The following is a 16717-nucleotide window of genomic DNA, read 5'->3' on the forward strand; positions in this document are numbered from 1 at the left end:
AAGTATGACATACTACATAACACCAATGTCATGGTATCGTGGTGTCATACGCATGGTCGCTACATTCGCCAAAACTCATCTCACCCGCTCAAAACAAACTCCAACTCCTTATGTACAGACATCATATTACTCTCTCGCGCCCTTGCAAACATCGTAAACGGACTATCATGTGTATAAACTCGCTCGAACGCCCAGATCAACCCTCACAGCCCCGGCCCGCGCCCAACAAACGGCCCCTTCTCGTCCCGCCGCGGCAGCCCCCGGCCCCCTTCAGCTTCCCGAACAGCCCGTCGAGCTTGCTGCTCCAGGCGAGCGGCAGGCTCTTCTGTATGCCGCGGATCTGGCGCTCGCCCGCCTTGCCGATGATCCAGATGTGCTCGTAGTCGAGCCAGAGCGACATGAAGTGCGCCAGCACCACCATGGCCCGCGGCCGCCGCTCGATCAGGAACTGCGTGAAGTCGGTCGCCACGAGCACCGCGAAGCCCCCGAACCGCCGCCCCACCGAGTCCTCGGGCTCGCCCTCCTCGATCGCCCGCGCCACGCTGCACGTGTACCCCAGCGCCTCCTCGTACACCCGGCGCGTCTCCGGGTCGTCGAGCTCCGTCGCGTAGTCGTCGTCGGCCGCCGCGGGGGTGATGAGGATGCTCCGCCAGCGTCCGCTATCGTGGCGCCGCCGCCGCCCCCCGCCGACGGCCCCGGGTGCTCGAGCAGCCAGTCGAGCGCGCTGTGGTCGCTGCCGATGGTGGTCTTGGGGTCGACCATGGCGGGCGGGTGCTTGAGGAACGTGATGATGCGGGCGTCCTCGTCGATGAGCTCGATGGCCGTCTTGAAGACGGCCCCGGCCCCCTTGCCCATGCGCAGCCACTCGACGGGCGGCTGCCAGGGGTCCATGGGCAGGGTCTGGACGAGGGCGAGGGCGTGCGCGAGGATCTTGAGGCTCGAGAAGCACAGCGCGTCGGCGTTGCGCGACGTCAGGTGCACCACCTCGCGCGCCTGCTCGCGCAGCATCAGGCTCTTGTACGTCTGCTGGAGGATGACGAGCTGGTCGCGCTCCTCGGGCGGCGCCGCCGCCGCCCGCGTCCACATGTGCAGCGCCGAGTGCGCCATGATGCCGTACAGCAGCACGTCCCAGCCGTCGCGCAGCGCCATGTTGGGCACGTCGATCTGGAAGAGCTGCGTCAGCTCCGGCGTCTGCGGCACGTTGAACGGGTGGCCCATGGTCAGGTTGTTGTGCAGCAGGCGCAGCTCCCACAGCCGCCGCTCCCGCGTCTCGGGCACATCGTTCCGGCCCTGGTCGGGGTCGAAGCCGCTGTCCTCGGACGAGGGCGAGGGCTGTCCGCTGTCGTTGCTCTGCGGCGTGTGCCCGTCGGGGACGACGCTGGTCGAGGGGCTCAGAGACGACGCGCCGGCGTTCGCGTGTAGCCCGGGGCCATTCGCGTCGGGGCTATCGGTGCTTGTCGTGGGAGTCGGGGCAGAGGCGGCGGCGGCGGCGGCTTTGTGGTGCGCACTGGCTCGGGTCTTTGCGCGCGAAGCGATCAAGGGGGCCGTGGGGGATGCGATTTGCGCGGGGTAGAGGCAATCGACATTATGTCGGGTGCAACCACCGCATTTCGGGTGTCCTTCGTCACATTTCACTCGCCGTTGTTTGCCTACCGGAAACGGCGCGCTTCATTAGCATTTGCGTAACTTACTAAGACATGCTCTCTTTTCTTCGCTTTACAGCCCACGTTTGCGACAGACGGCAGAGAGAGGCGGTGGAAACGGCAAGGTCTCTGTACTCACAACGTATACAGCCAGTCCTGCTCTTTTTATGGTATAGCCTTGGACCTCGGGGTCGAGACGATTGATCTTGGGATTGTTCCATTGACTGATGGTAGCACTTCGGTATCGGGTTCGTAAAATTAAATTGTCTCGGACGAGCGATCGAGTTGCAAGCGTAAGCTTGGGGAAACCGATGGGGCGCTTCTAGTGTAAGCTCTCCGCGTCAGCCCATCCTGCCGAGTGGCAGGCCGTCAGCCCAGCCTCATGGAGACGAACGGGGGATGAACTGCACAGGCGACGAGGTAAATGTCGGTCAACGCTTTGCGGTTGAAGCGGGGATAATCACAGCATCCTGATTGGTCAGACACGTGCTTGGAGAAGGATCCGGGAACGATCGCGAAACCGGGCACAAATCGGTCAACGTGTTTGGGTATTTCTATTGTACAGACAGAGTTGAGGCTGCGGGCTTTCCTTCGACGCCCTCTTCCCCTTTTCCGGCCCCTGGCTAGAGAGTATGTAGAACTCTACCCAAACCAAATGCTCCTCTTTCGTAACGTCGTCCTATATAGAGAGAGATACAATACAAGCCGGACGTGTACATTACATAACGGCGATGGTGGTGGCATTCTTCTGAAGATGCCCAGATAGTGTACATAGCTTTACACATTTGACAGGAACCAGGGCAAAGTGCAAAGACAAGCCAGTCAGTCACTCCCCTTCTAAATCTCTTCTTTCGGCGTCTCCGCCGCCTCGGCATCTTGCTCAGATGCCTTGTCTTCTCAAACGTCTCTTCGTAAGATCGAGCCTCCCGTCCCACAACGTGGACGGGCCGTTTGCGGGCCGCCGCGTCCTCCTCCTCCCGGAACTTGCGCCCGGCATTGGTGTGTGTCTCCAGGGACCCCGAGAACATCTCGTACCACGCCGCATCCCGCGTCCCGTCCGACTCGAGGGTGTTGCGGCGTCGCTTCATGAGAGCTTCGTACAGGGTCGAGGCCCGGGCCGCCGGCATCTCCTGGATGTTGTACTCGATATCCCACTTGTCTTTCGCGTCGAGCTGTTCGGGCCGCGTCACGTAGCTACCATTCACCTTGTTGCGAACCGTCAAAACCATACCAAGGAGCTCATTTTCTCCCCAAACCTTCGTTTCCGTTTCGCTGGAGGCTTTTGCAGCTTCCGCGAATGGTTCGGTGGAGGCATCGCTTGATTCCTTATCTCCATCAACTTCGGCATCGCCGGCCTGGCCTGTTATGGGAGTGCCTCTTGAGGTGGCCATCATTTTACCCAGTATACGCTCAAACTCCTTCAGCTTCGAGTCGTCTTCCTCATCCAAATCATTTTCAGAAACTTCTCTCTCATCGATGCTCTGAGCCATACGAACAATCAGATTTTTCAGGTTAGAGAGACCGGAAGTATCCGGAGTTTCCTTTAGATCTTCTTCCTGTGCTTGCTCATCAGGCTTCAGGCCATCACGGTCTAGTTCTGAAGCGGGGATAGAGGTTTCTGATGTGGGCTCCTCGGTCGAACTGCTGATGCTGGGTTCGGATATGGCCTCACGTGATTCTATAACCAACTCGGCATTGATATCGTCCCGAGACTCCTGGGTCGAGATGTCTTGGTTTTCGTGCTCGGCCGTATCTGTCGTCTCGTCTGGTTTCTCCTCGGCCATGGTGTTTACCTCAGCTGCATTCTCACCAGCCGCCGACGAAGATGCGGGGCTCTCTTCGGACGTCTCCATTTCGTCAACGTCATCGGATGTAGAGGGCTCGTCCTCGATGTGATCTTCGGCGTCCGCCGCATCGTCTGGGTCAGCAATAGTGCCCTCAATTTGCTCGGGCAGCGTATCGGGTGACAGGGCGTTTAGGAGCGCTTCGACATAACTGCGTGTCTCCTCTGTCGATTGGTCGTTGAGTAAGCCGCTCTGCTCGAGGGCATCTTCGATGGCTTCTTTGACAGCAGCGACGCCAAGCTCATCATCCTCCATGGCATCTTCAACATACGCCCGCACGGCTTCCCAGACGTCTGCGTCCGGGACGTCCTTAGTCGGAACGGCTTCTGTAGGCTCAGTCAATGCTGCTTCAAGCTCATCTTCCTCAAGAGGAACGTCTTCCGCAGCAACCTCACTGTCCGGTAAGGGACTTGTGTCTGCGTCGGCAACACCCAGGCCGAGAACCTTTCTCTCAAATGCTTCGACCGCGGCCTTGTTAGCCTCCTGAACTTTCTTGATGTCCTCGGTCCCGACAGGCGTGGCGAATATGTACATAAAGGGGGCGACTCCAGAAGGCCTCGTTTCGAAGTGCAGTCGTAGAGACTGCTCCGGAAACCTCTTGCTTGCGCGATCCATTAGATTGTTCAACAGGGCCAAACTGAGCTTAAACTCCTTATCTCCCAAAGTGGTATCGCTAGTTCCATGCAGTGACAAGTCCATCTCGGGAAGTGGGATGTACTGGAAACCAAATATCCTTTCCGTGTTGTGGAACGCAACGAAGATTCCGTCCATGCGTCCCATCCGGACTTGTAGCGAATACTTCAAGAATGCGGACCGAATCATGTCGTAATACTCTCTCTCGAATGATTGCCAATCGCCGAAGCGGTCGCGTATCTCGTAGCCAAGGCCCTTGTGGAAACCTTCGGCGTCCATACGAATGGAGATGACCGCCCTCGTCTTAAGGTCAAACATGCCAGTGCCGGGGACTCTGGGGTCGTGGGCATCCAACTGAGATCGCATCATGAAATCTCCCAGGCCAGTGTAATGATAAGCCTCGTCGGCGTTGCGCTCCTCTTCCGAGATCTGGTCCGAGTTGATCGTCCGGTATCGCTCGTAGTCCTCTCGAGAGAGAGTCAGGAGCTTCTCCATGGATTTTCCGAGCATACTCAAGATATTGGCCGTGTCAAATTCCTTGTCGGCGTCAATGGCGTAAACGCCATCTTTCCAATGGAGGAACACTGCCGCAGGACATGTCAATATTTTGGTGAAGTTTTTTGAGGGGACGTTGAAGCCTTTTGACAACATTTCGGGATTGAGCTCTCTCCAGGATGACAGAAGATAGTGGAAGTGAGCCAGCATAGATGTCATGCTAGAAGTCGAGCCAGTGTAGCGCTTGTTGTTCTCGCGCGCGATGTTAATCAACGTGTCGTCCTTGGAAGAGGTAATATACTGCTTGAGGGCGTTGAAATCAAACTCCTGGATCGGCATGATCTTGGATAGATATGGGTCGAAATTGAAAACCCTGGACCGAGGGTCTTGGAGTTGGTACACACCCGGGTTGAACAATACCCTGTCAAGACCGTACGAGACTGGCGGTACTGCCGGTTGGGCTTTCTCGATGGGGACGAGATTCAGATCGTCCGAGTATATGTGTTCGATCTCGATGTTGACTTTTCCAAGGGGCTTCTTCATCCCCTTTATTGGGGCAGTTGGTTTTCCTCCAGATTCGGCATCTGGCTTCGGTTTCGTAGGAATAGGATTGGTTGATTTAGCTATGAATTTCCTGATACTGGGGGGTTTCTTGCCAGCGACGGGGGGGCGTTCCATTTCTTCTGTCCCTTAGCACCAGTCGGTGTATTCGATATTTTCGACTGAGACGCTGCAGCTTTAGCAGCCGCCTTCTTCTTCTTCTTCGGACTGCCAGTCGATTCTTGCGCCGTTTTCTGGTCATCAGCAGCGCCATCAGGTTGTTCCACAGACTGCTTGGGCTTTTTCGGGGGCTTCGCCTTTGCCGAGCCGGGCACGCTGATATTCTGGGCGTCGAGGACATTCTTCAGCGCCGTCAAAGCACCCTGCAGCACCTTGGCATCCCGTGGCGTCTGCGCATCATTCTTCTTTTTCTTCTTCTTCTTCTTCTCGGGTTTGGTTTTAGATGAAGAATTCGCCTGCGCTTCTGCAGTGGCCACCTGGTTCTCTTCCGGGGTCCTCTTCTTTTTTTCTTTCTTCACCTGCTGAGGAGGGGTCGGTTTCGAATCGGCGGCGGCATCTTTGCTGGGCTCGGGTGCATTGTCGTCGGTTCGAGCCGGCGTGGCCGAGAAGAGCCTAGAGTGGCCATATGGGAAGTGCAGGGCAGGGCTTGCAGAGGCGGCACTGCGGCTACGAGATGCGATGCGGCATGTTGCAAAAATGTGATGGGGGGCTCTGAAGCGGCGTGCGGCCAGGCTTGCTAGTGGTAGCATTGGAACAGCCTGTTGCGGTTTGGACTGATGCAGGAAGGGAAAGACACATCGAAGGCCTCAGAGAAGTCAGATGAACTCCAATTGACTATTTTCCGAAGGTCGGAGAGGGCGCGGGAGAGGTCGCATTGGCATGGACTGGAGTCTTCACGTAGTTGAAAAAGCTGATCTACCTAAAATTTTAATGGATTGAGGGACCGATAGTGGAAAATCACATCCCTGTCCAGATTTTCTCAGTGCCAATATACAATACGTCAACGCTAGCCCAAATCACAGCTAGCAGGTGCCCGTCGCCGCTGGCCAATCAAATCCCTCTCACATACCTGCTCGCCCTACGGAGTACATGCTGCACTGTTATACACCACTCGCGAGGTCTTGGAACCCGAAGACATATTCGCTCTCAGTCGGTGCTGGTATTCCCGAGCAATCATCTTAGACATAGATGGCGGCCAAAGACACATAAGCAATGACCATAATACTCTTTTCGCAACCATGGCTTTCCCGGACAAGCCTATAGCCCATCTCTTGGGCTCAACTGGTGAGTATATCTCCTATCTCCTGAGAGCCCGTAGTGCGTGTGCTAACAAAGAACACTAGGCCCTGTAAACGCCGTGAGCTATTCCGCCTCGCCAGGGACCTACATCCTGACCGGCTCCTCAGACCGGACCATCAGGCTTTACAACCCAGCATCAACTTCAAGCACATCTACTTCTGCCTCCTCTTACATCACAGGCAAGGGCACCGCTCCCGCACCAGACGTACCTCAGGGCCGCCTGATCCAAACCTACGCAGCCCACGGCTACGAGGTCCTCTCTCTGCGCGTGTCGCACGACAACGCGCGCTTCGTGTCCGGCGGCGGCGACCGCTCCGTCTTCCTGTGGGACGTGGCGACGGCGCAGACGCTGCGGCGGTTCGGGGGCAACGCAGCGTCGCACAGCGCGCGGATCAACGCCGTGTGTTTCGGCGGCGAGGACGACGCGCTGGTCGTGTCGGGCAGCCTCGACACCACGGTGCGCGTCTGGGACACGCGCAACAACTCGGGCTTCAAGCCGGTGCAGGTGCTGGCGGACGCCAAGGACGCCGTGACGTCGGTCGTGGTGCTCCCCGACAGCGCCGAGATCGTCGCGGGCAGCGTCGACGGCCGCGTGCGCAGCTACGACGTGCGCATGGGCCGCTGCCTGACCGACGTCGTCAGCCCGCGCCACGGCGTCACGAGCCTGTGCGCGACGCGCGACGGCAAGGCGCTGCTCGTCGGCTCACTCGACTCCAAGGTCCGCCTCATGGACCGCGAGTCCGGCGGCTGCCTCAAGACGTACGCGGACCCAGCACTGCGCAACGCGGAGCTGAGGGTCCAGTCCATCCTGGGCGGCAAGGAGCAGTACGTCCTAACAGGCGATGAGATGACGAGGTCGGGGACGGAGACGGGGACGGAAACAGGAACGGAGACCGGGGCGACGACAACGAAGCACGGCGAGGGTAGGGTCTGGGCCTGGGACGTCATGACGGGCGAGGTCAAGGCCAAGATCCAAGTCCCCTGGGGACCCGCAGGCACGGAACCCAGAAAGAAACTCATCGGCAAAGACGGGAAGGAGAAGGAACGCAGCAACATCATCAGCTGCCTGGCCTGGAGAGAGGAGGGATTTGGCGACCAGTTTTGCGTGGGAGGAACTTCAGGCACAGTCACGGTCTTCGGCTACCATTGATATCCCCAAGAAAGTCAACGTTGGTTTTACGATTTTATTTTGTTGGCTCCACCAAGGATGTATGCATCAAGTCATAGCCAATCTACTGTCTTATGATGGCGTTGAATTCATACAAAACACTGTCCCGCCATATGCTACAGCGCTGAAAAGAGCCCCATCTATCATATCATGCCATGGAGAGACGCCGAAACACCCGAATGCCCCAACACTAGCCTATGTCATTTCCGACTACCCAGACGTTATTACAGCCATAAAAACATCGTGAAAATCCTCCCCTATACCAAGTCGTCGTCGTCGTTTACTCAGTCCATGTGAGCATACTTGAACCAGTTGGGGCGGCAATCTTCCTTCTGAAGGAAAGGCTCTCCGTCGTAGAACTTGCCCTTGGTGCAGCCACTGCACTTAGGGGAGTTGGGGCAGTTGAAGAAGGGGATATGCTGGTAGCCGATATCTCGGAACCTAATAATCAGGGGTTAGCAAACTGGCACATAGCGAATCTTATGCGGACGTTGTTACTTACCAATGGATTTTGCTCTTGTCCTCAAACAAGCCCAAGGCGATACTGTGGACAGGCGCATCGCCCCATCGTTCATAGAAAAAGCCTCCAGCTCTGTCAAGGTGGTTGAAGTAATCCTCGTACACCTTGCTCCTCCAGAACGACATGTCGGCAATCTCGAAATTGGTCCAGAAGTGGCAGGTCGAATAACCATTGGCCTGTTCCCAGTGCTCGGGGCGGCGCGTCTTGTCTGTCAACCACTGCTGAGCGTTGTTCGGGTGCAGGTATTCGGGGTGCTGCGCAATGAACTTTTCGGTTTCGGGCCACAGGGTCGGAATGGACTTGGGAGCGTCGTAGATAGTAACAGTGAAGCCGTAGGTCTTGTTGCGATCCTGCATGTAGCGGAAGACGTCATAGTCAACGTCGCAGAAGAAGTGAACCTTGGGTTCGACTCTCCAGTAATATTGCATGTTCTCCATCGCCGGGTGCTTGTAGAATAGACCACTGTTCCATCGGCACATTTGGTGGTAAGACAGCATGTCGGCGTACTGGATATCGTTCTCCTTCAGAATCTTGACGGACTCCTTGTAAAGGTCGTTGTTGATCCATGACGGGACCGCCCAGTGTTCTTTCGGGATAACCTCTGCATTCACACAAAATAAGTCAGCCGCTTTTCTCCCGTTATCATAGCCAACATTCGGGCATACCGTATCTGCATTCGGCCTTGGTCGCGGCTTGCGTCTTCTTCTTGAACTCAGCGGAGAAGGGGACGTCATTGAAGAAAGTCCAGGGGTAGTTGAATTTGGAGTTCCATGTCCTCTCGAGGTCGTGCATGGACTGCAACATGCCCTCGAGCTCTTCGTTCCTTACAAGGGCTAACAGAGTCGCATTAATCCGCGCGGGGTTCTTCGCGTCCGGCGCATAGTCTTCCGTCGCTCGCCATAGCTTGCCTTCGGGTTCTTCGAGGGCTAGAAACAAGGTCGGTCAGTTCCTGAAAGGGGCGTGGTAGGATCGCATTTGGGAGCGGCATACGATCTAATTGGGGATCCCTCTCAAAGGTCTTGTATTTGTCGGGTCCTACCAGTCCTGGCGAAGGCTTGAGTATAGTGTAGAGGAAGAAAATCCACATCATCAAAGCAGCGAGCCCAAGGGCGCGCACCGGCCTCGCTATAGCCATGATGTCGTCGCGTGTTGAGCTGTCATGAACTGCTCGGTATTTTTGGTGTGGTAAAGACCTGAGACACCACTTCTGCCGACCGGAGGCAGCACGAGTGGTCTTTGATAGACGCTAATTGAATAATCGATAAGAGCTGCTTGTGCAACCACAAGTAAGTAGCGCGTCGTCGCAGACACTTGATACAATTCAGTGTTTGTCGTAATCCAGTCGGATCCCAAAGTCTGCGGTCGGGGCAGATCACAGAGTTGTTGGACTGACTTTCTGGCCAACTATTTCCAAACGGCGCCTTGACGAATGGACGGAGCTTTCTGTCGACCAGGGACGAGGCCTAGAATTTTTGGAGAAATAGGAGGCGTTGAATCGGCACTGTCCGAAGGCTAATGAGATTGCTGCGTTATGCCGTCATGCTGCCAGCAGATGCCTTGCAGCAACAAAGTCTTGCGCACTGTACCTCCGCCAATGCATGAAGCTTATCGGCAACAAGCAGCCCCTGGCCCCGACCTTGGCAAGCTGCGCGTCGGGGAAGTTGGAGGCGCGTTGGCCAAGCATCCGGTTTGTTTAATTGAAGTCCCAATATCAGGCCAAGGAGAGCGCTCAACACCGTGATAGCGTCCAAGGGAAATCGTGAAACACGCGATAGGCATCGATTAGTTCCTTGTTCCAGCGATAGGGTCGTTTTCTTCCCTGTCTACTACATTGTGCACCATGCCATAAGTGAATCCACATGTGGTCAATTCAACCTCACACAGATCACCTCGCACTGCGATCCAGTAGCTGTGAGGGGCCCTGCCAATTCTCTTCAACATGGCGTATGCAGCCACTTTGAGCTCGTTGACTCAAGAACTCGTTGAAGTGATCTTGAACCAAGTAAGTCGGCGACGGATGATGGTGATTTGCGATGCGGGCTTGCAACTGACAACTCGTTGTAGCCAGAGCCCGCGAGAGTAACTACTCTGAGGGAGTCCAGTTTACGTAGTCTTCGGTACCACAACCATCTGCGTACCAACCAATTCGATGTAGAGAAACATGTCAATGGCATTGAGGAACGCTTCCGTGTGCTCAATCGGGATGGGCTCGCTGACGCACTCCGGGGCCGCTTGGATGCGCTTTCTGCCGTGTCCAACAAGTTCACACCAGAGATGCTTCACTTCCTGCTGCAACTATCAGACCAGCCCGTGAACAAGACCAAACTCGAAGATGTCCTTCCCCACAAAGAACTTGATGTCGACCCCGGCGAGCAGCTCAAGTGGGAAGACATCATCAACGAGGGCGGGTCATCGGACGATGATCTATGGAAGAAACCTGAGTTCAATGATGAGAGCTCTGAAGACGAACCTTTTGAGGACGACGAAAAAGCGTCAAATGCTTCACTCGAGTCCGGGCAGACGTCTCTTTCGAGCATTGAAGCCCAGTACAGGCGACGACCACAAGACTACGTGATCGCCTCCCAGGACGACGAGTCATTGTCACGAGTACAGCAGACGCAAGCGTGGAGGTCCCCTCATTCGAAGTCTTTGGGACAGCACAATGCAGACTCTACAAGGTCTGAGTTTCAACTCGTCCGCGAGACTCTCTTCATGTTGACAGGTCTGGACAGCGACTTGTTTGACAACCGAGGCGAACCTTCCGACAAGTATTTGCTGCACCATGCCTCATCTTATTCTTTACATTCCGTGTTGAAGTCCTTTGGAAACATCTCCCGCAACCTTCTAGTGCTTCGAGCCCTGGCACAAAAACGTCAGCCAATACCCCTTTTAGAAGTGTTCCGGGATGGCGTAGCGAAGCGGCTACAAGCGTTCAACACCATAGTGTCCACGATTGAGCGGCGTCTCGTCGATATCAAGGAAGACACAGTGGTTAGCCTATTGGGTTTGCTAAATGAGATCGACTTGCATGCTCGTCCCCTCCTTGGCCTGTCGGTTATTGTCCAGCAGCTCGCCCGGGAGGCGGAACCGGAGCCCTTTCGTTATCTGGAACTTCTTTTCGACGCAGCCAGCACTGCACAGCTAGAGGGACAAGAAAGTCGTTATGATTTCTTTGGTAAGCTATTCTTCGAATGCTTCCAAGTCTATTTGCGGCCTATCCGTCGTTGGATGGATGAAGGCGAGCTCCGGGAGGGTGATGAGACGTTCTTTGTCACGAAGGCACAACCCGAAGTATCCCTAAGCCAGGTCTGGGAGAATCAGTTCGCGTTACGACAAGCAGCGGATGGCTCGCTGTACGCGCCGCGTTTCCTGCAGCCAGCTGCCGTTAAGATCTTCATCACGGGAAAAAGCGTCGTTGTCCTAAAGAACATGGGAAGGCTTGGTCGAACCGGCCTGCAAGCCTCAGAACCGATGCTGAGCTTCGAGACGCTCACAGCGTCGGATCTGGGAAGCCTTGCACCATTCCCTGAGATCTTCAACGTGGCCTTTGAAAGGTGGATGCAAAGTAAACACCACGCGGCATCGAGCACACTCCGGCGTGTTCTTTCTGAAAGCTGTGGCCTCGATCACGTCGTTGCTACGCTTCATCGTTTATACCTTATGGCTGATGGGTACCGATCCGACATATTTACTCTTGCTTTGTTCAATAATCTTGACTTGCTAAACCCTAAGTGGCACGATCGGTTCGTGCTGACGGAGCTGGCCCACGATGCGTTCAACGAGTTTGGAGACATTCACCGCATCATCATCACTGCGTCGGATGGTGAATCCCAGGGTGATATACGTACATCTAGAAGATCCGTACGAAAGTGCCTCCCTGCCGTCGGGGTGACCTACCGCATGGCCTGGCCCATTCGCATTGTCGTTTCTGGCGAAAGTATCACCCATTACCAGTCTGTCTTCACATTCCTGCTGCAACTTCGACGGGCAAGTCACATGCTCCAAGCATCTCACAAGACCATGAAGGCGGTGGGGACGGATGACGAACAGGCGCTATACTATGGCCTTCGCAGCAAGATTCTCTGGCTCTGCGGCTCACTACAGTCCTATCTCTCCAATCTTGTCATTGCGCCTTTAACAGGGAAACTCCGCAAGGATCTCGACGAGGCCATCGACGTAGACTCGATGATTGCACTACATGCGGCCTTCACCAAGCGTCTACTCGCCGAGGCTTGTCTCGGCAGCAAACTAGACCCCATCTACCAGTGCATCCTCGACGTCTTCGACCTCGCGATCCGACTTGAGGATGCGCGCCGGACAGAACACGAACAACGAGCAGCGGCTGAAATAGACAACAACAACAGCAGCAACAGCCCAGCACCGGAAGATCACAGCACCCTCTTCGTGCCGGTGAGCGAGGAAGAGGATGAGTCCTTCTTGGAGGAGCAAGACAAGAGCGCGCTGGTGTTGCAAGACGACGGGACGTATGCCGAGGTACTGCGAGAGATCCGGTCAGGCTTCGATAGGCATTTGCGGTTCATTGCGGGCGGGCTGAGGGGAGTCGCGAGGGCTAGTAGTGATCCAGCAGCGGCGAAGTGGGATACGTTGGCCGAGATGCTGGAGGCTGGTGTTCAGCAAAGTGCATGGTAGTTACCCGAACGTAGTACTCATACGATAATCACAATAAAATCTAATTATTTGGCTATAATTTATGGTACTGGGATAATTGTTACCATGAAACAGTTGCTACTGCGGGATAGTCGCCACTACATAGTAGTTGTGAGGATAGGATATTTACTACCAGGTGAATCACGAACTGCAGAATTGTGTTTTCCCAGTGGCATGATTGGTGTCATATTATTGTAACCTCGGCCGTCGTTTATCAGGATGATCACTACACCACTCCTGGGCCAGTCTACGCGAAACCACCATGGACCCTGAACGACAATGGATATTTCGCCAGTTACTGCGTAATGCAGCGACTGGAGCCCTTCGAGGCGAGCGAGAGATCGGCGGAGGATAATGCTATCGAGGTCCGAGATCTCTACTACACTATACTCTTAATATAGTCGTCAATATTGATGATTTTGCCAACACAGCTCGAACAACCATTCAAGTCGTGGCCACAAGCCCTTATAGCTCAGTGGTAGAGCGCGTCACTCGTAAGGAGTCTCTAACCCAATTCTGGGAAGCGGCGACCGATAAGATATGACGAGGTCCGTCGTTCAATCCGGCGTGAGGGCAACCATAACTTTTTGGGGAAGTGACGGCCCGCAAGCTTTTTGGAAGGTCGCTTCCTTTTTGTAACTTGTCTCTCTTACTCAACTATGGGAAGTGTGCAGGCAGGCGGTGGGCAGAAACGAAAGTATTGCAAATGAAGCTATACTACCTAATGACAGGAAGGAGCGTTCAATAATCAACATTGAAGTATTCATCAGATTCATGAGGAAGGCGGAACTGTCCGTCGGTAGCTAGTGGGACCAGTATAGCCGCCCCACCGAGCCTGTACCAGCGCAAACAAAGTGACTTGCGTTTGGCGCAATCGAAGAGACCGCTCGCTTATCGACTACCAACCACCGTCAAACGGACAAATATCCTCCTAACCAGTTACCCCTTGACAAGGCGCAAAGGCAGACGGCAAAGACAGCTTGCAGTGATCAGTATTGGACTTTCTCCATTCTCCGTTGCATATTCGATAGCGTCGTCTTCTTTTCTACTACTCAAACCACCGCCAATCAACCACCAAATTCTCTGTCGCGATGTCCGAACGAAAGGTCTTGACCAAATACTACCCGCCGGACTTTGATCCGAGTGCCTTGGGTCGCCAGCGGAAGCCCAAGCAAGCAGGCCCCCGAGTCATAACTGTCAGATTGATGGCGCCCTTCTCCATGCGCTGCCTGACATGCGGTAAGTTTATTCTCCTCTCTCTCTTTACCTGCCGTTTCCTGAAGAGAAGACAAGAGCAAGCATTTCTAACCTGTGATTCCGATGAATAGGTGAATACTTGCCCAAGGGTCGAAAGTTCAACGCGCGCAAAGAGACCAACCAGGAGGAGAAGTACCTTGGCATCCAGATCTTCCGGTTTTACATCCGATGCACGCGGTGCTCGGCCGAGATCACGTTCAAGACGGACCCGCGCGTCAACGACTATGTGTGCGAGCGGGGCGCGAAGCGCAACACGGAGCCCTGGCGGCCGCTGAAGGAAGAGACGGATGAGGAGCGACTCGACCGCCTGGAAAAGGAAGAGGAGGAGCGCAACGCCATGGAGGAGCTCGAGGCCAAAACGGTTGACGCCAAGCGCGAAATGGCGGTGGCTGACATGCTCGACGAGATCCGCACCAGCAACGCCCGTCGCGACCGTACGGGGGTGGTGACATGATCCCTGACGCGCCCCCTGTCGACGAGGATGCCGAAAGACAGGAGAGGGGAGGATCTCGAGGCGGCGCGTCGAGCCTTCTCGAAACACAAAGAACAAACCCTCGAGGAGCTCATCGGGGAGGAGGAGATCGTTATGGAGGATTTGTCAGACATGCCCCCACCACCTGTACCTTTCAAGCGGGAAAAGCCGGTGAAGAGGGTAGAGCGAATCCCTGGCCTGAAGAAGAAAGTGCCATCGACGACAGCAACACCAACAACAACCCCTGCTGCTGGTCCTGCTGCTGGTGCGGCAGCACCCGCACCGCCATCTCAACCGACGCTGCCCGGGCAGATAAAAGCAGGCTTGGTCGATTACGGCTCGGACTCGGATTAATATCTAACATGGCAGGGGAAACGGCTTAAGATCAATTACAGTAATAGCCCCGTCTGTACTATTCACCCCTTGTGCCTCACGAATCAGTATGCTTGACAATATCTATGTCTTATGCTGCGCCGGCTATAATGTACTGAGTGCAATCACCGGTCATTCCGCAGAAAGCAGGTATTCAGGGACGGAGTTCTGGTTTGGTCGCCTTTTCTAACATACCCCTGAACTCCTTCGTCTGTGTCATGAGTCACAACTCCGATAAGTGCCCAACCAAACGCTTGGTGTCTTCAGGAACAATCATGCGTGCCCAAAGCAAGACCGCAAAACAGGGACAGAGTCTCTTCCGACTCTCTTAAAGAGCAGTCTAGACCCGATCGCGGGGGAGGACGCGTCGCGTTTACGGATCGCCCCGACGGGTATCGCCTTTTCTCCCTTCCCCATCTCCCACGGTTCGTCACCTGGTCAACATTCTACAAGCATCTTATTACATATTTGGTATGGATGTGCGGCATCTGCGCGTCCGGGGTTGACAACGGTCGACTTTATAAATATCCATTCCCATGATCACTTGACCTTGGAGGCTCCTGAGTCAAGAAAAAGTCCCGCAAAATAAGGGGGGCAGGGGGGCTTATGGGATGGGGGGCGTGGGGATAGAAGAAAGAAGGGTTCAATCGTTACGGTACGATACAGTTACATTGACATATCTTTACACATATGCACCGGTAATGTTTTGTTTCCTACCGTAAATAACGAACCATAGCGGTCAAGTCAATGAGGGGACAATACCAATTAATTTTAATTGCCTTGGTTTCCTCCCCTAATTCTTGGGCAGTGGTGACAATGTCACCGTGACACTTACATCCTGCGCATTGAAACATGGCCAGAACATGGCGAGCGGCTTACACGATACGAAATTGGAAAGAAGGCCAAAATTCAATGCTTTTATTCATCGCTCAAGCTTTTACCGCAAGTCAATGGAAGCAATACCCAACTGCCCTACAAAAGCCACCTTGAAGTTGCGGGTAAGCGGCGGCGAGTGATTTTCTCTCGGATCTGAAGGCACGTGAGGAGGCATACGCGGCTCGGATGATGGGTCTCTCCGCCGCAGCCCAGACGGCTACTGGACGGCCCACGAAGGAATCAAAGGCAAAGTCACGACACTATATCGAACAACACATGTCAACCAGACGAAATCAATGCATGGTCACCTCGGAATGATACCTAACAGGCAGGCAAATCTGAAGAACAGCTTGATTCTGGCCCCCTTGGCGTGTGACAGGCCCCTTTTCCCTCTCTCTGCCTCTCTTTCTCTCTCGGCCTCTGTGTAAGGCCGAAGGAAACGGAAATATGCAAGGCGGGAGTGCGGCTCCTCCGCCTTGAATTTATCGTGAGATTTTCCCTGAAAATCAAGGTCTCGTACCCTGAACCAAGGCGCTGGACTCGGCCGGGCCAAGGGGGGGAAGAGAGAGGGTCCAGTTTGGCCGACTACCATGCTTTGGATATATGGGAAAAAAGATGATACGCCTTCATTTCATGGTCAAACTCTATTTCTCCGCATAAACCTGATTTACTATGGATGCCGGCTGGCGAGCGCGACTGGGATTATACCCACACTGCGCAGGATCAGCATCCTGACTTTCCCAAAAAGCAGGACCAGTACCTCGGACTTAATACGGAGAATGTTGCGGAAGAACTGGAGACGTTGCGGAGAACGGTATGGAGAACGGAATGGAGAACACGGTGCCCGATCTATTGGTCGTCGACATGATGGGAAATAAGTATGCAAATTTGTGGTAAAGCTTGATAGCA

General features: G+C 54.7%; 5 protein-coding genes across 5 annotated transcripts; 3 read left to right on the plus strand and 2 right to left on the minus strand.

Annotated features, from left to right (window-relative positions):
* Positions 1-196: 196 nt before the first annotated feature.
* Positions 197-5925, minus strand: PG998_006811 (mitochondrial membrane protein; the record flags this gene model as incomplete). The annotated part of the gene is made up of 4 exons (XM_066873627.1): positions 197-644; positions 692-1666; positions 2346-5203; positions 5257-5925. 4 exons carry the CDS (start codon positions 5923-5925, stop codon positions 197-199), a joined length of 4950 nt encoding a protein of 1649 aa, XP_066729572.1.
* A 489-nt stretch (positions 5926-6414) lies between these two features.
* On the plus strand, positions 6415-7625 carry PG998_006812 (uncharacterized protein; the record flags this gene model as incomplete). The annotated part of the gene is made up of 2 exons (XM_066873628.1): positions 6415-6460; positions 6520-7625. The coding sequence occupies 2 exons, from the start codon at positions 6415-6417 to the stop codon at positions 7623-7625; spliced, it is 1152 nt and encodes a 383-aa protein (XP_066729573.1).
* Positions 7626-7927: 302 nt separating this feature from the next.
* PG998_006813 (uncharacterized protein) lies at positions 7928-9298 on the minus strand (the record flags this gene model as incomplete). The annotated part of the gene is made up of 4 exons (XM_066873629.1): positions 7928-8084; positions 8146-8764; positions 8829-9089; positions 9154-9298. The coding sequence occupies 4 exons, from the start codon at positions 9296-9298 to the stop codon at positions 7928-7930; spliced, it is 1182 nt and encodes a 393-aa protein (XP_066729574.1).
* An 804-nt stretch (positions 9299-10102) lies between these two features.
* PG998_006814 (Spc97/Spc98 family protein) lies at positions 10103-12813 on the plus strand (the record flags this gene model as incomplete). The annotated part of the gene is made up of 2 exons (XM_066873630.1): positions 10103-10165; positions 10228-12813. The coding sequence occupies 2 exons, from the start codon at positions 10103-10105 to the stop codon at positions 12811-12813; spliced, it is 2649 nt and encodes an 882-aa protein (XP_066729575.1).
* A 1109-nt stretch (positions 12814-13922) lies between these two features.
* On the plus strand, positions 13923-14914 carry PG998_006815 (uncharacterized protein; the record flags this gene model as incomplete). Its single annotated transcript, XM_066873631.1, has 3 exons — positions 13923-14070; positions 14160-14522; positions 14580-14914. 3 exons carry the CDS (start codon positions 13923-13925, stop codon positions 14912-14914), a joined length of 846 nt encoding a protein of 281 aa, XP_066729576.1.
* Positions 14915-16717: the final 1803 nt, after the last annotated feature.

The sequence above is a fragment of the Apiospora kogelbergensis genome, assembly GCF_038363985.1.
Source record: "Apiospora kogelbergensis strain CBS 113332 chromosome Unknown utg000005l_segment0_segment0, whole genome shotgun sequence".
Classification (NCBI taxonomy): domain Eukaryota; kingdom Fungi; phylum Ascomycota; class Sordariomycetes; order Amphisphaeriales; family Apiosporaceae; genus Apiospora; species Apiospora kogelbergensis.